The 24,201-nt window shown below is 33.3% G+C and overlaps 1 protein-coding gene and 1 long non-coding RNA gene across 3 annotated transcripts in view; one reads left to right on the top strand and one right to left on the bottom strand.

Annotated features, from left to right (window-relative positions):
- HSPA4L (heat shock protein family A (Hsp70) member 4 like) overlaps positions 1-24,201 on the bottom strand; it is a 51,402-nt gene that overhangs the window by 15,141 nt on the left and 12,060 nt on the right. For both annotated transcript variants that reach the window (XM_082462146.1, XM_082462145.1), the window contains exons 3-15: positions 23,313-23,370; positions 20,867-21,007; positions 18,010-18,132; positions 15,100-15,199; positions 14,603-14,736; positions 12,579-12,823; positions 12,360-12,436; positions 11,575-11,726; positions 10,967-11,073; positions 9,839-9,972; positions 8,001-8,200; positions 2,360-2,458; positions 215-352 (exon numbers count right to left, since the gene is read on the bottom strand). In XM_082462146.1, the coding sequence (XP_082318272.1) occupies positions 215-352; positions 2,360-2,458; positions 8,001-8,200; positions 9,839-9,972; positions 10,967-11,073; positions 11,575-11,726; positions 12,360-12,436; positions 12,579-12,823; positions 14,603-14,736; positions 15,100-15,199; positions 18,010-18,132; positions 20,867-21,007; positions 23,313-23,370 (1,708 nt within the window). The remainder of the gene's footprint in view (positions 1-214; positions 353-2,359; positions 2,459-8,000; positions 8,201-9,838; positions 9,973-10,966; positions 11,074-11,574; positions 11,727-12,359; positions 12,437-12,578; positions 12,824-14,602; positions 14,737-15,099; positions 15,200-18,009; positions 18,133-20,866; positions 21,008-23,312; positions 23,371-24,201) is intronic.
- The window catches only part of LOC309661001, a 53,309-nt gene that overhangs the window by 20,860 nt on the left and 8,248 nt on the right, over positions 1-24,201 (top strand). The gene's annotated exons all lie outside the window — the stretch shown is intronic.

The following is a 24,201-nucleotide window of genomic DNA, read 5'->3' as shown; positions in this document are numbered from 1 at the left end:
TCCATGTTTTTCATGTAACTAAGGTGAAAGTTACACTGTACATGACACAAATACAGCTCAGCATTTTGTCCAAAATAAAGTAGTTCAATAATCTATTTAATAATTCCTTATGAGTTATAGCCTAGTTCCACAAATTTGAGGGATAATCATTTACTTCTACAAAAATTTCAGAACACACTACCACCTACTTCAACATCAATTCTGATTTATATACCTCATTTTCAATGTAGATGTTGAGAAGATCTTGGCCCAATTGCCTACACAGGCTACTCTGGATAGGTAGATCAATACTCTTGACTCTTCCTTTTTTAATGGTCTGGTTTAATCGCTCTTGATTATCTGAGGGTACAGACTGCAAAAGAAATGCAAGAAAAGTGTAAATATATTTTTAAGCTAGTTTTAGAAATTTAAGAGACTGATTTCTGATGAAACAAAGTAAAATCAAACAAAACTATTATCATCTACTATACTTTAATTAAAAACATTATTTTAATATTGATAGTATTTTACACCCTGTATACACTAAATCTTTCTACATAAAAAATATTGTGCTGGAAATACAAATTAAAACCACAATGAGGGCTTCCCTGGTGGCGCAGTGGTTAAGAATCCGCCTGCCAATGCAGGGGACACGGGTTTGAGCCCTGGTCCGGGAAGATCCCACATGCCGCAGAGCAACTAAGCCCGTGTGCCACAACTACTGAGCCTGCACTCTAAAGCCCGCATGCCACAACTACCGAAGCCTGCGTGCCTACAGCCCGTGCTCCGCAACAAGAGAAGCCACCACAATGAGAAGCCCGCGCACCGCAACGAAGACCCAACCCAGCCAAAAATAAATAAATAAAATAAAAACCACAATGACATGCCATTTCATACCACTAGGATGACTATAATAAAAAAAAAAAAAAAGAGGAAAAGAAGAGTTGGTGAGGATATAGAGAAATGGGAACCCTCATACATTTTTGACAACATAGTAAAATATTGCAGCCATTTTGGAAAACAGTTGGGCAGTTCCTCAAATTGTTAAACACAGAGATACCATATGACCCAGCAATTCCATTCCTAGGTACACGCCCAAGAAAAATGAAAATATACATCCACACAAAATCTGTATATGATTGTTCATAATACCATTATTCGTAATAGTCAAAAAGTAGAAACAATCTAAGTGTCCATCAGCTGATGAATGAATACATGTGGTATGCATCTGTATGATACAATATTACTCAGCCATAAAAGGGAATGAAGTACTGATATATCCTACAACCTGGATGAACCTTGAAAACATGGTTAGTGAAAGAAGCCAGTCATTAAAGGACTACATATTGCATGACTGCGTTTATATGAAATGTCCAGAACATGCTTAGTGAAAGAAGCCAGTCATTAAAGGACTACATATTGTACCACTGTATTTATATGAAATGTCTAGAACAGGCAAGTCAATGAGACAAAAAGATTAGTGGGTGCCTAGAACTGGCAGGGAGAGGGTTGGGAGGAAAATAAAGAGTTACTGCTAATGGGTACAGGGCTTCTTTTTGGAGTGATGAAAATGTTGTAAAATTGTGATAATGACTGCATAACTCTGTGAGTATATTAAAAACCTTTGAATTGTACTTTTAAATGGGAGAATTGGATGGTATGTAAATTATATCTCAATAGAGCTGTTGAATAATTAAAGGCAAACATACTGAATAAAATAAAAAATTTAGAAAAATGGGTTTCAGGTTTTATATTACTTGAGCAACTAGGATTTATAACTGAATCTTTATAGCCTTTGGAAAAAATCTATACAGCTAACCATCACAGATTAAATTCTATTCAGGTTAGAAAAATCTGTCAAAGATGATAGTTTAGAGCTGTAGCCACATTCATCTGGGTGACTGGGGCAGGGTGTTTCTCCGTTCTCTTCTATCAGCAATCATTTTTTAATAAAATAATGACTCTTAATAATAGAGTCATTTACCCTTTAAAATTTTACTTCCAAAAATATTATTTTGCACAAAAAAATGCTTTATGATATGCAGCAAAATGCTTAGAGTGGTTAATATTCAGATGCAGCATTATTGCTAATTTAAGTTTTCTTCATTTGTCCTATTCCGGTTTCTATTTTCTGAGATTACATGATTTTTAATGAGAAAAAAAAAATTAATGAAAAACATCTTTTTTTCCTGCCAAAATATAATTTTATTCATTCTTTTAAAAATCTTCTACAGTGAATCACTGAAATGTATTTATTCTGGTTATATGCTTTCATAATACGAAATTAAAAACACCAGGTGTATTAAAAGCATGCATTACACAGCAAATGTATTAACTCAAAATATCAATCTCAAAAAGACACAACCACAGTATAACAAACCTTTGTTTTGGTTCCTGTATGATCAATTTCTTCTTCTGGAGTGTGTTCAGCATGACATTTTTGATGACCCTCTTCTTCCTGGTCAACCTGCATTTTATCCTGCAAAGAAAATATGTAATTGACAATATCTGTAGTCTTTTTCTTTCTTTCTTTTTTCTATTTGTTTGGTAATGAACAGCAGCTTAGAGTTCAAGCCTGTTTTCAAATGTGTGAACACAGTGAAGTAGAAGCTGTTTTTGAGAGTAACTATAAATAATTAGATTAACAGGTAGTAAGTAAAATGAAAAGATCTATTTGATGCTATGTGAATAAATCTTGTTTTATTCACCTGTGGCCAAATAACTGCAAAATAAATGGAAAATTGTTCTCAAGTCAAATTCACAAACCAAGATTCACAAAAAAAGAGAACATTAAACTTGACATGAAAAATGTTTATAAAGAACTTAATGTGGGAAAATAAAGAGAAAAAGATACAAAATTTAAGTATTACACATAAATTCAATTATATTTTTTAAATGTAGGAAAATACTCAAACAAAATGTATCAAAACTGTCAAAGTAGATGTCTCTGAATTATTACAATGTAAACTTTTAATATTTATTTTTAATGTCTAAAAGACAAATTTTCAACCCATAAGATTGCCAAGATGGACTCTCCACTTGGCAAACAATCACAAGTATTAAGTTTTTCTGGTCTTTCTTAATCTTACCCACCACCATCCTCCTAAAAAGCAGAAAGCTTGGAATTCAGGAATCAGGATAATTTAGGTCTTCATATATATATATGGAGTTAAGTGTACATATAATGTCCAGAAGGCTATCCTGAATAAATGCTTATTTGTGCCAAAGAGAAAAACAAGTTAGAAGATAATTTACACCACTGTTCTTTGTAGTTAAAAGGTCAGCTACTGAAATTCCACCCCCCATCCTCCCTGCCCTACCACCTTCCAACTCTACAATTTCCCCAACCCTATGATGGAAAAGAGGTGGAAAATGTGTTATAGTGGTGAGCTGGGGTAAAGCAGAAAGACAAAAATACATTAATAACTCTATTTCATGTAATACTAAGAAAACAATGCTGCTAATTAAGGTCAAAATACTTTATCACTTAGCATTTTTATTTTATACTTATTGAAAGAGCTCTTCTATTGTGTATATATTCATATCTCTGAAAGAAATAAACCAAATAATATGGTTAAGGTATTTCTAAAACTACTTCACATTAAGAATCCAACTCTTCTGAATCACTTAATTCAGTTGTTGATGTTTGAATTATTCTACACAATATTGTTCTCTGTGCCATCAAGAGCATTAGTGACCCAGCCATTTGTTTAAAAATTGCTCCAGTATGGTCTCTAATGTTTTCTTATAAGCCACTGATACCTCTTCTACAAGTTTTTTTTTTTTTGGTTGCGCCATGTGGCAGGCGGTATCTTAGTTCCCCAACCAGGGATTGAACCCATGCCCCCTGCAGTGGAGTCTTAACCACTGGACTGCCAAAGGAAGTCCTCTATTCTACAAGTTTTATGATGCTTTTTTCTTTATCTTACCAGAAGGAGTCAATAGACTATTTTCGGACAACAACCAGGACTGATATTCCTTCCTTGAATGGTCCTTAAACAATCTGTTTAATGTCAAGGGGTTGCAATTGCTTACTCATGCCATTAGGAATAACAACCAAGTTCACACATGTACAGACAGATGATGAGAACTTCTCATGATTACTGCCATAGGCAACAGTGAATATAAGATATTATCATTTGCATGACCCATCCCAATTTCAGATATATTAAGTGGAAAACTGTACATCTTACAATTGATATGAGAGTAACCTGTTAGTCTTTTAAAATAATTTTAAGAAGGTTCATAGGAATATTATCACTAGCGGGTAAGTTAATGGACGTGCCTCTAGACTTTGGCTTCTCCACGAGGGCTGAGACTGTCTTTCTATTGACTGCTATATCCAAACACACAATTTAGGTACTTCTAGTTATTTGCTGAATAAATGAAAAAGCACTTAAGAATAAAATCCAGAATAATTATCTGATCTGTCCCTTGACCTACCCTCTCAATTTCTTTTTGTTTTGTCACTCTCCCCTTTTCTATATTTTATATTATCAGCTACCTTAGTATCTGTAACAATAAAAAGGGGTATCCTGCCGTCAGGGCCTTTGTTATTCTCTCTGTCTGGATAACTACCTACCTGCTCCTTACTCTCAAACTGCCTTTTCATCTTTCAGGCTAGCTTTCCTTTTCCTTCCTCACAGGTGGCTTTCCTCATCACTTAATTTCCACTATGCATCCCCTGCTGTTAATTTCCTTTATATTTATATGGTATCTTGTTGCTTCTTGCCTATCCTTTTCCATTAGAATGTAAGTTACAGATGGGTGGGGACCTTCTTTATCTTGCTTAATACCACTGTATCCTCAGTGCCTAGAACAGTACCTGGTACATATAAGTAATCAGATATTTTGAATTAAAAAATAGATAAAAAGATAAACAACCCAAATTGTCAACAACTGGGGAATAAATTGTGGTACATTAGTACGATAAATAGTCTCTTTGATCCTTCACTGTGCCATGAAGCCTAAGTTGTAATACCTTCCTAATATGTCCAGATATTATTAAATACCTAGAAGAAAAGTGTCCATTTTCTGAGACATCCTGATACTGTATTGAAGAAAAGTTGGCAATCTATTTTATGGTTTTTCAGGAAAATCAAAGCCATCTTAATTTTTAATGAAAAAATGAGGCCCATAAAATAATCTCTCATAAATTGACTCTCATGCAAAGAGAGAAAAAAACAAAGAACTCCTACTGTTGCTCACTGATATATGTCTGGGTTTCATTGACCTCAGAGCCAGCAATGTCAGCAACTAGGGAACCGTAAAAAGAACCTTCAGCTATAAAGCTTCTGCTGTAAAGCTTAAAACAATTAGCTTCAAATACTTTGAATTTGTTCACATTTTGGGAGGGGGGAAGGGAGAGACTGCTCTATAATGGTATTTAAGCCTTAAGCTTTTAAACTTCTGGATACAGAATTAAAGACAGAAGTCCTAGAGAGAACCATTATGCAATACAGTACACAGGATGTCTTCTGCACAGTAGGGTACTCACGTCACCCCTTATGTTAAAAGCAACGATGAGGAGATAACTTACGTTATTAGCAAGAACAAGGAAATAAACTACAATTTATTCAACACCTATCATATCAGCTAAGGTAGGGATTTAAAAGGAGATTAATATATGTGAATGTGCTCACCCACAATGCTTAGTATATGATCCATAATGTTAGTTACCTTTTTTTTGGCTCTTGATTATATAAATTATAAAAGAAATAATCAGGAACATCTCACTTAAGAAGAAGAAATACCTTATATGGAACACCAGCTACCTGGGTTCTGGTAAGCCGAAAACACTCTTGTAAGCAGATCAATCTCTGAATGGCCAAAGCAGATGTTATAAATTCACACATTTTATTCACGAGTGAGTTTTTTAAGTCCACATTCAAGAGATCATCCAAAAGGACTGGCTAACTGGATTTCAAGCCCACAGACAAACAGAAGCAGCAAATAAGAAATGCTAGGAGAGGTAGAAAATGGGTGCCATACTCTCCTTGTTTTTAGTTCCCAGGACTCACTAACATGATACAGAGAAAACTAAAGGTCTAAAACATTACACAGAGACTTTGAAGAAAAACAGGTGAAGAAAGTGAAATAGCTTTAAAAGAACTCACTCTAAAAGGCACTGTTGGTGGGAATGTAAATTGATACAGCCACTATGGAGAACAATATGGAGGTTCCTTAAAAAGCTAAAAACAGAACTACCATACAACCCAGCAATCCCACTACTGGGCATATACCCTGAGAAAACCATAATTCAAAAAGAGTCATGTACCACAATGTTCATTGCAGCTCTATTTACAATAGCCAGGACATGGAAGCAACCTAAGTGTCCATCAACAGATGAATGGATAAAGAAGATGTGGCACATATATACAATGGAATATTACTCAGCCATAAAAAGAAATGAAATTGAGTTATCTATAGTGAGGTGGATGGACCTAGAGTCTGCCATACAGAGTGAAGTAAGTCAGAAAGAGGAAAACAAAGACCATATGCTAACACATATATATGGAATCTAAAAAAAAAAAAAATGGTTCTGAAGAACCTAGGGGCAGGACAGGAATAAAGATACAGATGTAGAGAATGGACTTGAGCACATGGGGAGGGGGAAGGGTAAGCTGGGACAAAGTGAGAGAGTGGCATGGACATATATACACTACCAAATGTAAAATAGATAGCTAGTGGGAAGCAGCCGCATAGCACAGGGAGATCAGCTCGGTGCTTTGTGACCACCTAGAGGGGTGGGATAGGGATGGTGGCAGGGAGACGCAACAGGGAGGGGATATGGGGATATATGTATATGTATAGCTGATTCACTTTGTTATAAAGCAGAAACTAACACACCATTGTAAAGCAATTATACTCCAATAAAGATGTTAAAAACAAAAGAAAATAAAAGGCATACAGAATGCTTTCAATTTTAGCAAAAAATAAATCTTAAATGGATTAAACATCTGCCATACATTGTTGTGAACTACAATTAAGAAAATTAACTTTTCACCTATTACTCTTATGTTTATTTATGAAAAATTGACTGTATCTTCACTAACATATTAGGACAGTATTTCCTTCTCCTCAATTCAAGGAAGGGAGGATGTAATAGGAAAATAACACATGGGAAGAAGAATGAAAGAAAATGCCATGGTCCTTTAACGAAGTACTTTAAGGAGTAGTGGTAGAATTCTGATCAATCTGGAAAAAAAGATTTTATAGTAACTGTTAGTAAAAACAGACAAAAAGACAACTTTCACAAAAGGGAGAAACTGTCTTGAAATTTAAAATCTTAAAATCCATTCTTAACATGTAGAAATATATGAAAAGCCTAGGGCAGACCTCCAATTATGATTTGAAAAAAATCCAACAAAAGCCATTAAAATAACTTACAAATAGTATATATAAAAAGATGAAAACTTTATGTAATGGAATATAATAACTTTCTCCTAAGATTCCTTCATTCATAGTATGCCAAGAGTAAATACAATGTTAGAGTCATATAACTCTTTCATAAAGAAACTGTCAAAAATCTGTTTTAATGTTACTGAATGTACAGCACATTCTTCTGCTCAACTGCCACAGATATCTCCTAACTAAGCTCTGAAAATTTCTTTATTAAGCATGTATTCTCAATCTAAAAACACATATGTATACAGTTCAGAATTTATCATTCTGAATTGGATTTATCTGTAAGCTAAAAAGCTAGCTATAATAAATGTTTCTAATAGAAATAAAGAATTTAGGAAAGATGGCTCCAGACACACATATGCATATTTTCCATATAATGCTATGAAAAATACACAAGCCTCCGAAAAGCATGTTACAATGTGAAAAGATGTAGAGCATTTAAAATAGAATTATTCTTTAATGATTGTATTTTTAAAAGTTTATATACTGATTCCTATAGCAGAACTTCAGAGCAAAACCTCAGATATTAATATTTTCAACTATTAAAAGTACCAGGTAGAATTAAGACACTGCATATATTAGAGGAACCTTTTTGAAACAGAATTTCTACATACCACATCATCCTTGCTTTCATTCTTAACAGAAGTTTCTGTCTCCATAGGAACATCACTGTGATCCCCTTCTATATTCTGCTTCTCAATTACTGATGCACTAGCCACACTGAAGATTCCATGGATGTTAATACGAACTTTAACCTTAACTTTGGAACTATCACCATCAGACTGTGGGAAAACATTCTGAATAGTGAAGCTCCCTTAAGGAAAAAAGAGCTTTGATCAGTACATGGGCCTCAGATTAACTCATTCAGTTCATTCATTCAATAGTTTTACTATCATCTTTCAGATGCTGGCAAAAGAAAATCATAAATTATCATATACTGATTAATTTCTGTGGGACATGCATTTCCCCCAGATCACCTTTTTAATATACTAATAAACCTGGTATAAACACTCAGACAGGTTAAGCAACCTGCCCAAAATCATCAACAATAGGAAAAAGGAGAGTTGGGATCTTAACCAAGGACAATCTGACTGAAGGCAATATCACTTTTAAGTTTTACAATGTTGCTACACTAAAACCAAAATAACAAAATTCAATTTCTGAGTTTGAAAACCAAATAGATATTACCTTTTTGCTATAAACTTTGCAAATCATATTCATCTTGGCAATTCATAAATAAAGCAATTTAAATTTTTTTCTGGATTTTCCTATAGCAAAATTGCTAAGTTATCCAGTCACTACTACCTACTGAGGTCACATTAATTTTTCACTTTAAGAAATCTGATGTTTTATTTTTCAGAAAAAAAAGTCTCAAATATATAATGTTATCCATAGTAACAGAGACACTACCAGGCAGAAAAACTGTATATAAAAAATCTGGCTGACCTCTGTTAGAGGTTGAATTGTGACCTCCCTCTGGCCCCAATTCATATGTTGAAGCCCTACTCTCCAGTAACCTCAGAAGATGACCTTATTTGGAGATAGGGTCTTTACAAGGTAATCAAGTTAAAGTGAAGTCATCAGGTGGGTTCTAATCCAATGACTTGGTGTCCTTATTTGGAGACAGATACATACACAAGGAGAACGTCATGTGAACATGAAGACAGCCATCTATGAACCAAGAACAAACGCCTGGAATGGATCCTTCCCTCACAGCCCTCAGAAGGAACCAGTCCTGCCAACAACTTAATTTTGAACTTCTAGACTACAGAACTGTGAGACGATAAATTTCTATTGTTGAAACCACCTAGTTTGTGGTACTTTGTTCCAGAAGCCCTCGAAAACTAATACCATTTTCAATAATTTACTTCTACTGCTTTAAATAATGTACATGAAAAATTAATATTGTCCCCTTTTTTAGTCTATCAATAGAAGTAGCACATACAGAAAATTTTTAAATTTAATATTCCTTCTCTTTTAAATGATGTAAATCTTACTTTGTTTTATATCTTCTAAAAGATTACTCAGCTAAAATGGATATTATAGTCTCCTATTTCCACTTTCGTATTAATCCAGTGATTAACTGGATTCTAGTTGTTGCCAGTGAACATAAGTTTAAAATCAGAATATGTAGTCAGTCTGGCAGCACAATTTCAGTTTACTGATTAAAGAGTTCTTCCATTAAAAAATAACCCTCACCCAAACTTTTCAGGTCAATTACAGAGCATTTTAAATACGCATTTCAAAATGAATTAAAAAGATTCAAACTTGCTGTTATTCCAGAAATAAACTATGAGCACTAAAAAGTGCACGTTTAGAAAAAAGTACGATTATCTTTCTTTAAAAATCCAGTGCTGGCTTAGCTGAAATGTTACTTTGTTTCCTTGATTCAAATATTAACATATTTGTAAGAGGCTAAAATTTATGAAAAAACGTTTTGGAGTTCTCTTACCAATTCTTGGATCTGGATAAGGCACTTCATGTAAATTAGTATAAAATGCTTCTAGTTCAAATGGTTCTTTCTTGTGGAAAGTAATGACTTTTGAGAATGGGGCAGGATGGTTCTTACAGAATACTTCACATTCCCTAAAATGGAGCAGGGAAAACAGTTAAAAACAAATAGAAAGTTGCCTATGAACCTAATTACAGAATCCATCTCATTTTTAATTCATGGTAAGCAGCAATTTTAAAGACCTCTGTGCACAAATGTTAAGAAAAAGAATTACTGGTTTTGCTATAAATAAACGTGCCTTTTGACAAGTTTAGGGCTCAAAGTTTTAGAACGTCTGACATAGTAACAGACAATTCTATCCTACTAAAATGAGAAAAATTATCTGAGAATAGGTATATTTTAAGGCAATATATAAGGATGTTTTTGCTCACATCTGAGGACCAAATTCTATCAATATTTTTGAAATTTGTGCAAAAATTTCAATTTCTTGGGGGTGCAGATGTACAGAACACAGAACAAAATCTTAAAAGCAACTTCAAAACCTAAATACAGGTTTATTTTATTATACAAACTATACTTCTGAAAAGCAGTCAAATATAATATTTGAAATACAGATTTTATTTTGGTAGGAAAGTAAACAATTTATATCCTGGGCAGTTCATGGAAAAGGAAATGTTAATGTCAAAGCATGAAAAGACTTGCAGCTCACAACAGTCAGAAATGCAAATTTAATAATAAAGTATGATTTAAAAGTGCATGCTTTTATTTGGATATTCAAAGAAAATGACTGGATAGATATACACCCAGCTGTTAACAATAGTTAGTTACCTCTATAAAATGGGCTAAGGGAGTTGGGGTATGGCAAATGCAAGTTTTTAAGTTTTTATATTTCTATACTGTGATTTTTATTTGAAAATGAGAATGTTTTACTTTTATAATAAAATACCAATTAAAAAATATGCCATAATGGTTTACAGATTATATATCATTTTTATGTTCTCCTTGTTTCTAAGATAGTATTCTAAAGTGTTTGACAAGTTTAAGAAGTATAAATTCCTCTAATTTAGAATAGTAGGTTCAATTGCTTATTTATGACAAGCTCTAACCAAGGCTTTAGAAGTAACTTACCCAGTCCCATCTTCAAAAGAGGTCTTCCATCTTAACGTGATTGAATAAGGAACAAGGTCTGTTATGGAAAATTCACGCACTTTAAATGCTGGTGAGAGAATCGCACACTGAAAATAAGATGTATACCATATTTAAATCAACAAACACCAAACATACCCTAGGTTGCCATGATTGAACTGCTTAATAAAGTTCTTATAATAAAATTGTTACATTTTTAAAATTTCTGGGTTTTTGGTAATAACTAGTTAAAATTTTAAAGTGTCAGAGCACTCTTTCTGTGACTTTACAAAAACTGATGTAAAAATCTGACTTTACAAAAACTGATGTAAAATATGTTTAAATCTCAAAAAAAGAATTTTAAATAGGAATAATTATAAGAATTCATAAAATAAATGCTTTTTCAGTATAATTACAGACATACTGTCCTATGATAGTTTACAAACAAATGGGACAGACACAACCCTTATATTTCAGGAATAATTTCAATTTAATTTTAGCTTATTGATAACTGGTTGGACAAGATAATATTAAAAAGTTCTTTGAGGCCTATCACCATATTTCTGGCAAAATATACATTCTAAAATTTAAAAAAAGACTAATAATCATACCTGTAATGCACATCCTCTTGCAACAGCTTCATCAGCATTTAATGTGGTACTTATGTCTTTAAGAAAGAACTTAGTGATTTGTTCCTTCACAGCAGGAATTCGTGTTGCTCCCCCTACAATTTCTATACTACTTATGTCTTCACGTTGTAAGTCTGGAAAAGGAAAGGTTTAATTGAGAAAAATAAGACAGCCTTTATAAAAATGTGAACAGTAGACCCCGGAAAGTACTTTTTTAAAAAAATGTATTTTTTTATTTGCTCAGAACAAGGTAAAATGGAAAGAAGATAAAAATAAATTTTGGAAAAAAGCAAAATTTAGTAGATATTAATTATCTGCTTATCAGGTACTGTACTTGGTCTAGATGATGAAGTGACCACAAGGACAGACAAACACCTCATGGACTTCAGAGTCCTTCAGTTTTAACTTCCACCTCACATATCGCCACAGAAGGTAATTTTAATTGATTACAAAAAACTTTTAACAAAAAGCAGTCATGTCCTCATTCCCACTTTCAATCAATCTTTAAAATCTTACATATAGACACCTTCAAATATAACTAGCATTAGTTTTATGATGTAAACAATATGAGTCAGAAGTTCTCATAAACTCTATTTCTAGTAGCCCTGCTCTTATGAATAAACAATGAGTTATAATCTCCTTCTCTAAAACAAGAAATACAAGTCTTCAAAAAGCACATGAATTTTTTATTGCTTTTACCATTGTCTACCCCATTCAAGTAACACCATGGTACAGTTTTGATGGTTAGTTCAGTAACTTCCACTTACTAGCTTGTTCCATTACTGCTTTTAACGGTGGGTCAACTCTGGCTAAGAGGGAAGCACATAATTGTTCAAACTGAGCCCTGTGGGAAAATGAAATAAAATTAATTATTTGGGGATATAAAAATTGAGCATATCTTCTAAAATAACAGAACGAAGAAAAATCAGACATGAACTAAACATAAAATAAGGAAACACTTTTCAAACTGAAAGCATGCATGGTACCTGTTCATTTTACTAGAAACATCAAGGTCATTCATGAAACACTCAATGTTCAGTGGAAGGTCTGATGCATTTGCACTCATTAGCTTCTTTAGTTTTTCACATTCCTGATGTAAGCGCAACAAGGCCCGAGAGTTTTCTTTTACATTTATCTTATATTTTGTCTTGAACTCATCACAAAAGTAGTCTACTAAAACCTCATCAAAGTTCCTGCCACCCAAATATGGATCAAAGGTAGTAGCCAAGACCTGTTTAATTGAAAAACCAGAACGGAATTTTCAGAAATATTAGATGTTTTCAGCACCCCCTCCAAAATACCTTTTAAAATTAAAATCAAAACCAAAGAACTTGACAATAATCACAGGGGTGCCAAATTTGGAACCACTTATATTAATTATCACTTATATTTAGCCAACATATTTATCCACTCTGAATTATCTGCTTTAAGTTATAGATCTATATACCTACGTGAAAGAATAATTCTAATTCTGAAATAACTGAGTTACAATGACTAAAACTTCATTATCTTACAACCTATGGTTCTATAACACTGAAGAGGTGGGCCAAAAACCAATTTTAAGAGAGCAAGGAAAGGGTCCTAAGTATGTAACCAAAAACAAAACAGCCAAGAAGAGCCAATCCAAAGATTAAATCTAAAATATTGTAATTGGTCAACTTACAAATCAGGAATTAGTGCCCCCATCCCGTATAAATATACAGAAGGAACAAAAAAGCACACGAGGGAACAAAAAAGAAAACAAAAAAAATGAAGAGGAGAGACAAAAATTTAATATAATAAACTTGTTGAGCAATAGGCCCCAGTTAGCAGTCGAGTGGAAAAGGAATAGACAAGTCACAGCACTTCAACGATATAGTTCTTGAAAACATAGGACCCAAGACATCTAGTCTCTCTCCCCGAGGTAGAGGGAAAAATAACTACTTATAATAGTCACGACTAAAAAAGTAGAATCCCACTGTTGGTGTGGTTCATCAGCTTTTTTTCACAAGGATGGGTGGTGGAATAGTGGTAAACATCACAGTAGGATGTGAGCACAGCCTGACTGGGATGTCATCCCAGATTAGCATGAAGAATCCATGGACAGACTTCTCATGAGGTCCAGTATTACCCAAAATTAGATGTAAAATTGTGTAGGTATGTGACTAGTGCAAATGTGCATCATTCTGAGTGAAGGGCCATAGCTTTTATCAAACTTCCAAAAGGGCCTGTGACCTAAAAAATTATAGCTCTATACTCTAAGGTATTCACTAAAAAGGAAGAAAGGAAAATGTTCTTTTTTAATAAAGTTAAAATTCAACACTAAATACCAAGGATTAAATCAATTTGCAAAAAACTATTCTGTATTCACTATGAGTCATTTCCCTTTAATTTTCTGATTACAAGAATGTTAATATAGTACTATAAATGGCAAGATGAGAGGCTCTAAAAGGTACTGGATAACCCAAAGCATTTACTCTTCTGAGCTAATCTATACATGTGTGTAATGGGGGGAGAGAGAGAGTGTGTGTTAAGTCTGGGTAAGATAATCAATGTAGAAATGAATACAAAACCAAACAAAGGCTGTAAGAAGATAAGCATATATAGGTAAATAATACCACACTGTAGAAAAGTTTGATTAGGACTCCAGGATAGAAAGGTTTCTACAGACAATGGGAATCATTTTAGAAATGTTTCCTATGTACATTTATAAATATGTAATTTATGCTCCCTGATAGGTGACTGAACACCTCAACAATAATAAAAATAGCTAACACATAATATCTGCTATATGGCATTCCAAGCATCTTATAATCATTAACTCATTTTATCCTCAAAAGTTCTATGAGGTACTTACTGATAATATTCTCAGGTGAGGAACCTGAGATTTGGGGAGGTTAAGTAACTTGCTCAAGGTCACAGTTTTTAAGTGGCAGAGCCAGGATTTAAACCCAAGCATTAGGGTTCTCTATATAGTCTCATATGCTCTTAGACATTAAAATTAAATATAGCAAATCATTTATTTACTTACTTTAAGTTTTCCTTTGTTAAAAGCACAAACTGAGATCTGGTAGGCAGAATGTCCCATATCAATAAATATTACATTTCTTGGTTTCTCATCTAACGGAGGAAGATCCTGTTTATAAATTCCATATGCCAGCGCAACTATGTAAGAACAAAGAATTAGGTTAATTCCAGCCTAGCAATCACTTGGAAAACAATAGGTAAGTCATGTTGATACTACATTTTAACACACAGTAGAGTAATACAAATTATTAGTTTCAAAGTAAATTCACTTTTCATAAATTGGTTAATTTTTTTTCTCTACCCATCTATAACCCTATAATATTAATGACTCTTATAGCCAATGAAAGACATGTTTAAACTCTGCCATAATGTTGTGCTCCAAAATGACAAGCTTATATCAGTACATAATAGAGTTAAAAAATAAATGCTTTGTATTAATTAGAAAAAAAAAACTATAATAATGTTTTTCTGACAGTGATTTTCAAATTGCAAACTGCTTACCTGCAGTAGTTTCATTCATTAGCCTTAAACAATTTAAGCCTGCAACCTGGGCTGCAGCCATCACAGATCTTCTCTCAGCATCAGTGAAAAAGCTCGGGATCTGGTATTGCAAAACAATAATTAAGTGTTATTAGTTCAATGTAATAGATTTTACTTAAACATTTCATCAATTGAAAAATGAACTTATGTACAGCTTAAGGCAAAGAGTGGTGTTCTAATTAAATAAATGAGGAAAAAAATACTAGCTTTTTTTTTTAAGGTTGGCAATTTCCACATCATAAAGTTTTGACCTAAAGTATGAACACAAATTTAAAGCAATTAGTAAAATAGAATTAATACTGTAGGATTTCAAAAATATGTTAAATTCTTCTCATGTTGGTCTGGTCTATAAAAATACTTATTTGTTAATCTTTAATAATGAAACGTTAAAAACCCAAGAGTCTATTAAAATGAGATTAGTTAAATATGTTATATCCACATAATGGAATCCTACATAGATGTTAGAATCAGATCGATCTGAATTGTCATGGAATAGTATCTTTATTACATTAAAAAAAGGGGGCATATACAGCATGATTTCATTTTTGTGTATGTATGTACTACTAGAAGAATATATTCCCAAATGTTTACAATGGTTGTATTTCAAAGGGAGGGGGAACTATATTGCAGGGGACTTAATGATGAGCATGTGTTTCTTTATAAATCACGAAAAAACATTAAATATATTTCTACTAAAAAATAAACTCTTAATTTAAAACTAATAATTAAGATTACATATACTTATTACTGTCAAACTAAGAAGCACTTCCATTTGGTCTACAGACAAATTTCTAAAAAGCTAATTAAGTATATCCATGTACAAAACTTGGGGCTCTTCCAATTTTAAGTAAGTAGTCTCCTCCAATCTTAGTGCTTTTTGAATTTAGAAATTTCATTTAATAGATAATAACACAAAAAGAACTTGAATTTTGTTAAGTTTGTATATCCTGATTTTGGTATTATCCTTCAGACAAAAACCTAAATTATAAGGTATGGTTCACTTAATTTTCACTAAGCACTTATGTACCAGTACTTTTCTAGCCATTAGGGATATGACAGTGCATAGAGCAGAAAATACCTCCCTTTGTACAGCTCACATGGGTCTACTGCACTGATTACAAAGTTAATAATGCCCAAGAAGTTCACAATGCCATGTTCTGATACTAATTTCTGACATGAAAGTAAAATCAAGTATGGCTAAATAAATAGGGATGGATTTGAATTTAAGATACATTTTTAAAATGTGCACCATTCTGACATATACTTTCAAGTGGCAGTATAATGGAAGAGTTATGACCACAAGTTATTTAACTTCTCTGTGTCTCAGTTTTTTCATCTGTGAAATTGAGGTTAATAATATCCTACCTACAGAGTGGTTCTGAGGATTAAATGGGTTAATACACGTTAAATGCCTTTAATAGGGCCTGGACAATGGTAAACTCCATCATTTACTATTACAAAATGACTGGAAAACAAAATACTCAGCTAATATTTTTCTCTCATTTAAAAATTCTATATACACCTGACAGGGACTTCACTGGTGGCGCAGTGGTTAAGACTCCATGTTCCCAATGCAGGGGGCCCAGGTTCAATCCCTGGTCAAGGCTAGATCCCACATGCATGCCGGAACTAAGGAGCCCGCCTGCCGCAACTAAGACCCAGCACAACCAAATAAATAAATATTTTAAAAATAAATAAATAAAAATAAATAAATACACCTGACAAATTTTAATTACTAAATTCACTGAAGAGTTCATAATACGATTCTATTCTTCTGATGACATGAGACTCCTGAACTTACGTAGTCAAGTTTAACAGTACTAAGAATATATTCACATTTAGGTGACAACATATAACTTAAAAACTAGTTATCAATATATAATGGGATCTCAAGAGATAAGACAGGGGGTAAAAGATTAAATGTTTTGTTAAGAATCTTTAAAAGACAGACCTTTTCTTTCTGAAAAGTATTGCATGATCTCACCTATATGTGGAATCTAAAAAAGTCTAATTCATAGGATAGAGTAGAATGGTGGTTAACAGGGGCAGGGAGTAGGGGAAATGGGGAGACAGTGGCCAAAGGGTACAAAATTTCAGTTATGTAGAATGAATAAGTTCTAGAAATCTAATGTACAGCATGGTGACTACACTTAACAATACTGTATTATATACTGGAAATGTGCTAAGAAAGTAGATCTCAGGTATTCTCACCACACAAACACAAAAAAAGTAACCACAGGAGATGGATATGTTAATTTGCTTGACTGTAGTGATCATTTCACTATGTATATCAAAGCGTCATGTTGTTCATCTTATATACAAACAATTTTTATCTTAAAGGCTCAAGTGGATTTTGAGGGGCGATAAATGTGTTTATTATACTGACTGTGATGATGATGGTTTCACGGGTGTATGAGTATGTCAAAACTTCTGCAAGTATACACGTTAAATACATCTAATTTATCATTTTAAAAAAAGGATCTTTTATTTCTGATACAGAATATACAGAATCTCAAATTCCCAACTGGGCATTTTCAACCTTTGACATAAATGTTAGTAAGGTCGGTCCCTAGAGGTGGGACGTTAAGTGCTACCTGGAAAGATTCTTAGGGATAAGTGGCAGGTACAGCAGCCACCAACTAATCACATACATTAGTTTTTAAGATTCACTGATTATCACAGTTAACTTTATGGGAAACTCAATCCTGAACTTTATCAAATAAAATAATTTTTTAACATAAAAGTAAAAATGGATTTAGGTTATTTACTGGATAAGGGGAGAAGGAATAAAGGGAAGAAAAATATTTCAATACAACATTAATACACTGGAAAATATGATTCAAGAGTGTTCATTACTGAGGTAAAACTTACTGAAATCACACAGTCAGCCACTGGTTTCTTCAAAGCATTTTCTGAAGTCTCTTTAAGCTTAGCCAACAGCATTCCAGTAACTTGCTCGATTGCAAAAGGTCTCTCTTCTTCTAGGTATCGCACCTAAAGCCAAAAGTGGAGATACTTATCAAGAGTCATTTATTCATCTAGTATTTTATGAGCACCTACCTTATACATGATCGATACACAACCGTGAAAAAGGCAAAGTCCTTGCTCAATGAAGTTATATACCAAAAGGATTGCTCTAGTATCATTATGTCTCATCTCTGAAGTTCCAGTGCCTTACACATAGTATTACAACCAAACAAATTATCTTCAAGAGTGTCTTTACATGCTCCAGATCCCCATCTCCCACAAAAGCAAGTTTTATCATTCACTACCCTTATAAACAAATAAGGGGAAAAAGATCAAATAATCTTTCTTTTGGAAGTTAGAACTCTTCTTGGGTTTAAAATGAAAACTTTAGTAATACAGTTTTGTGAAAAGGAAATGAGAACACAGCCAAAAGAAAAAATTCCTTATTTAAAAAAAAAGAAATTTAATATATATTACTGTATATAGATGTATACATGGAATTTTAAAATTATTTTTTAAAATAACCACTTCATCTCATACACAGGTTTAAGACTAGGTTGAATTTAAGCACATAAAATGAAACTTTACAGTGCTTCTTGACCAAGGAATACTGTGCTTTATTCAAGTAATCAAACCCTTTCATAATGACAACCACAATATTTATAAGCAATACAAAGTCACCTTAAAACCCATACAATAACTACATCTAATTTACAGAAGAAAAGGCTATGTCTTTTACCTTTGTACCACAATGGAGTGAATACACTAAACTCTGGAAGAGCTTTAAAGAACTTCTCAAGCAGCACAATGCATGTTTGTATGTAAGTGTATAAGTATGTATAAATAATTATATAAAATTTACTTTGAAACAGACTTAAAATTGATAGCCATTTGTTTACAAATCAATTTACAAGTAAGTTCAAAACCAAGCATTACATGAAATTACTGTCTTTAAACATGGGAAGAAATCAACCACACTGAAACAAGGGAAAATGAATCAAGTATCCAGGTGTCTTAGTCTGATTATAGGAGGCACAACAATACAGTATTTTAAAAAATAATATAAAAGTTAGATGAAATAAACATCAAAGTTTATTCAAACAAATGTCAGAAAAAATAAGTGGATAAAATGCTTGAGAAGATGAATGCTAAAGATCTTCAGTCTTCAAAAGATGAAGAAACTTAGTTTGACACAGGACTGATTAACGTTTTCAAAGCCTCTTCAACTAGCTTACATGCACTCACTATGACTGTATAAAAATTGTATCACTTAAAAATTAGGTTTTGGCTTTCTGTAAAAATAATTTATTGTGTTTTTATCAAACTACTCACAAAGCATAATTTTTAATTTTCTTTTGAAAGAATAAAAGCAAAAGAATTTAAGTAGTTTAGAATAAAACTGCTCCACAGAGTCATTAACCAGAAGTTATCATATCTAAAGGACATGTGAATATTATTCTTTATCTCATTTGCTATCATGACCCATCCAGCTTCCTAGTCAGCAACTCCTGATCCACAAATTTCACCTCCTGATCCACAAATTGCACAATTTTTCAACTTGTCTTTAATCTCTCATGGTGTCTTCTTTGAACTACTGTAAGTCTCATGTCTCCTTACTACAACTCATCATCCATCCTGTAGTCAGAACCCTCTTCTAAACATGGAAATATATATCAAGTTTAAAATCAGCTATTAAAACTTTATGTGATAATTCATATCACATAGAGTTTATCTTTCGGAAGTATATAATTCAGTGGTTTTTAGTCTATTCAAAGCTGTACACTGATTACCACTAACTGTAGTATATTTTCATCACCCTAAAAAGAGTGACCCATTAGCAGTAGTAGTAGTAGATTCACCCATTCCCCCTTACCCTTAACTCCTAGCAACCACACATCTGTTTTCCATGTCTATTGATTTGCCTGATTCTGGATAGCCAAAAAAATGGAATCATACAATATGTGGCCTTTTATATCTGCCTTTTTTCCAGTTAGCATGTTTTCAAGGTTCATCCATGTTGTAGCATGTATCAGTACTTCACTCCTTTTTATGGCCAAATAATATATTCCATTGAATAGCTATACCACATTTTGTTTATCCACTCATCAGCTGATGGACGCTTGGGTTGTTTCCACTTTCTGGCTATTATAAATAATGCTATTATGAACATCAGTGTACAAATTTTTGTGTGCACATATGGTTCAATTCTCTTGTGTATATACCTAAGAGTAGAATTGCTGAGCCATATAATAACTCTGTGGTTTGGGGTATTCTGTTAGTTTTTGTTAACCAATCTATAACTTTCTGTCTCAGGATGTAGAAGTAAAAATCCAGAATCCATCTCTTACTTGGAAGAAGAGTTTGCTTTAATACTTCTATAATATGTTATAAGATTCTTCTAAATTAGAGAAAACTCATTATAGAAATTAACATACTTTTGGGGCCTATTTTTCTAAATCACATATGCTTCTGCCTTTATTCCTTAAAAGTGGTTCACCTCTAAAAGTTCTCCAAATAATAATCCTTTTTTCTTGACAATAAAAGTATTTGGATTAAAAAGATTATTATTCTAAATAAGATTTTTTTTTTGCATTCACTAAAGCATATTACGAAAACTGCCTGTATTTTTGGTATATAGGTACTGCATCCAGAGGAAAGGAGTTAAATTAAAAATTTTTTAAATATTTAAAAACAGGCAATATTATCATATTTGGTTTCTTTAATTTGAACATATGTTTGCATTCTGGGAATATAAGCTTACCTTAACTCCTGCACTTCCATTAGGCATCTTCTGCAGCTCATAGGGAAGCCTGATCCTTTCCGTCTGCACAACAGGATCATCAAATGATCGCCCATGAAGCTTTTTGAAACCATGAATTGTATTTCTTACATTCGTGACTATCTGTTGGCAGTAAACACTTTTATTTATCAATTACTTAATTAATGCAAAATAAACACTATGCTAATACTTGAGAATCACCAAGTCTCCTTATCCTATATATCCAAGTTCAGAATCACACACAATCATTCATTCTTCTGGTTTCTAATTGATAGAAAAATTACACTATTGCCCCTCCAACTCTGCTCCTACCTTAGGAATGTTAGATTCAAAAAAGAAAAAAAACTTTAAAACTTTTTAAAAAGAACAAAACTGTAAAACTTTTCAAATAATACAATGAAAATCTATCTACAACTCATTTCTGGTTTTCTTCAACACTTTTGGGCTAATAAATTAGTATCTTTGATTTCTTTCTTTCCACTTTCATTCGTGTTTTTATTTAAACTATGTTTTTTATTGCCATGTTTTTCTTTTACTCTCAATATCTTATTCTTTGTGTTACTATGTTGCTTCCACTGCTGAAAACTGCTCCTAGGCTAGTAAATTAAAACTCCTTCCATGTAACATGATGCTAAGTTAAAGTGTCTTAATTTGTAAATAGCTTGTATTTTGGCAAAGTAATTTTTTTCTTTAACTAGAACATGTAGTTCAAACTATAGAATATTATTGAGATCCAGTTGTTGCCCTCTTAGTGATCTTTAAAGCCAAGTAGATCTTGATCTTCAATTATGAGATGAAAAATACTGGGATGCTGAATTACCATGTTGATCTCTTTAGCTTTTTTGGAGAAGTAACTTATAGTTTGCTTTCTTCAGAGAGTCTGAGGTCTATGATACACTTAGAACATCAGCCACGGGACTTCCCTGGTGGTCTAGTGGTTAAAGAATCTGCCTTCCAATGCAGGGGACACGAGTTCGATCCCTGGTCAGGAAACTAAGACCCCACATGCCGCGGGGCAACTAAGCCTACACGCCACAAAACTGTTGACTTGCGCACCTCAACGAGAGAGCCCATGTGCCGCAAACTACAGAGCCCAGACGCTCTGGAGCCAGAGAGCCCAGGCGCCACAACTACAGAAAGAAAGCCGGCATGCCACAACTAGAGAGAAGCCAGCAAGCTGCAACTAGAGAGAAGCCCGAGCACCGCAACGAAAAGATCCCGCATGTCTCATCGAAGATCCTGTGTGCCGCAACTAAGACCCAACGCAGCCCAAAAAAATAAGGAAAATTAAAAAGAAAAAAAAAAAGAAGAAGAGGAGGAAGATCAGCCAGAATACGAGATGTAAACTTTAGTGAAGGGGTCCTTTTAGCACAAACAACATTTGTTTCTGTGTAATATGAAAATGGAAAAGAAAGAAAAAACACATTCATACACAGGCCAACTGTAAGACAATCTTGATAAAAAAAATCTTAAGCAAAAGTTCATGGATAAATGAGTCAATTGAATAATTGAGTACAAAAAGTCATGAGGAAAAATGCCCCATTAAACAGACTTATTCTGTAATAAAGAAGACCCAGGTATATATTAAAATGTAAGAAATAATTGTTAAGGGTTTTGGTTCATGGTAATAAAGTCCAAGGAAAATGAACCTATAGCATGGAATGTTAAAAGTGAATGTTTTATGGGCTTCCCTGGTGGCGCAGTGGTTGAGAATCTGCCTGCCAATGCAGGGGACACGGGTTCGAGCCCTGGTCTGGGAAGATCCCACATGCCACGGAGCAACTAGGCCCGTGAGCCACATTTACTGAGCCTGCGCGTCTGGAGCCTGTGCTCCGCAACAAGAGAGGCTGCGATAGTGAGAGGCACGCACTGCGATGAAGAGTGGCCCCCGCTTGCCGCAGCTAGAGAAAGCCCTGGCACAGAAACGAAGACCCAACACAGCCATAAGTAAAAAAAAAAATTAAAAAAAAAAAAGTGACTGTTTTATGTAAACGGATTTCAGAAGCCTAGAAATATAAATACTTAAACAGATTCCATGTAAAGTAGTAGTAAAATAGTAGCCACAGAGGATTACTCTGGATATTAATTTCTCCATTTTTTCCCACCTTCTTTTACAAACACATCATTCACTTGTTGTAGAAGTATATATTCTAGATAGGAGGCTATCCCTCATAGAAAGTGACCATACAAGGAAAAACTGACGCCATTTGGTAGCATACTCTGACTTCACAACTAAGATTTTTTAAAAATAAAATTCAAGAAATATTTTACAACCCAAAGCAAAACATATCTAATAAGATACAAAGATATTAGGACCAGTCATATTCTTTATTCTTTTTTTCACTCTTAAGTACATAAAATGGGAGCTTAGTTACCCATATGAAGTTAACTCTGCCTATAAGTCAAAACATCTACAGGAACAATTTACCTGGCTCTTAGCTGCATTTCCAATGGCTCGCGTTCTTGATCCCAAAGATATACAGGCTCTAAACAGGAAAAAAACAAAAAGTTTGTTCTCAAGGTATTTTTATACTAATGTGCTATTACTCTGCTTCTCTTTATACAAAAATGAATTAAAGGAATGAATATAATTATGTATTACTCAAAAAACAGGTTACGGAAATCATAATTTTACATATTTTTAAACTTTCCTAAGTAATAGAATAGTGGTCAGAATAAACGTTAGAATTTTTTTAAATGTGCTAATACTTGGCAACACTGTATTGGTTCCAAAATTGTTTTTCAAATTCTACTGGTCTATGACTTACTAAAAAAACTAACTGTATTTAGTAAGGCCAGGCTCCTTGGATCTAAATCCTGGCTCTGCCAATTAACAGCTGAGTAACCTTGTAGAAATTACCTAACCATTATTTGCCTCAGCTTCCCATCTAGAAGATAGTGTTGATAATAATACCTACTCACAGAGTTGTGTGAAGATTAAGTGAGTGAATATAGGTAAATGCTTTGAACACTATGACTGTTGCTTTTATTACTGCAAATGTAATTCTGCTTATAAAAACAAGTGTAGAGTAACATTTTTATAAAAAAAACTTTCAAAAAAAATTTCATGTTGTGATTCGAGAAAATGTTTCCATGGTTTCAGTTGTAATTACAGGTAATTATTCATTCAATCAAAAAATATTTACAGGCATTGTGTGTATACTAGCTACAATCACTGTGCTTGGAGAATTTAGTCTATTGAAAAAAATTCAACGTATAAAATAAAATTATGAATGATACTAGCAAAAAAAGAGAATAATCACTTCTAGATAATAAGGCTTAGGAAAAGCAGGTGGAAGATGTGATTTCTGAATTAA

The sequence above is a fragment of the Balaenoptera physalus genome (genome assembly GCF_965194825.1).
Source record: "Balaenoptera physalus genome assembly, chromosome: 5".
In the NCBI taxonomy this organism is placed as follows: domain Eukaryota; kingdom Metazoa; phylum Chordata; class Mammalia; order Artiodactyla; family Balaenopteridae; genus Balaenoptera; species Balaenoptera physalus.
The sequence above is the reverse complement of the archived record's forward strand: the minus strand, read 5'-3'. Positions and strand labels throughout refer to the sequence as shown.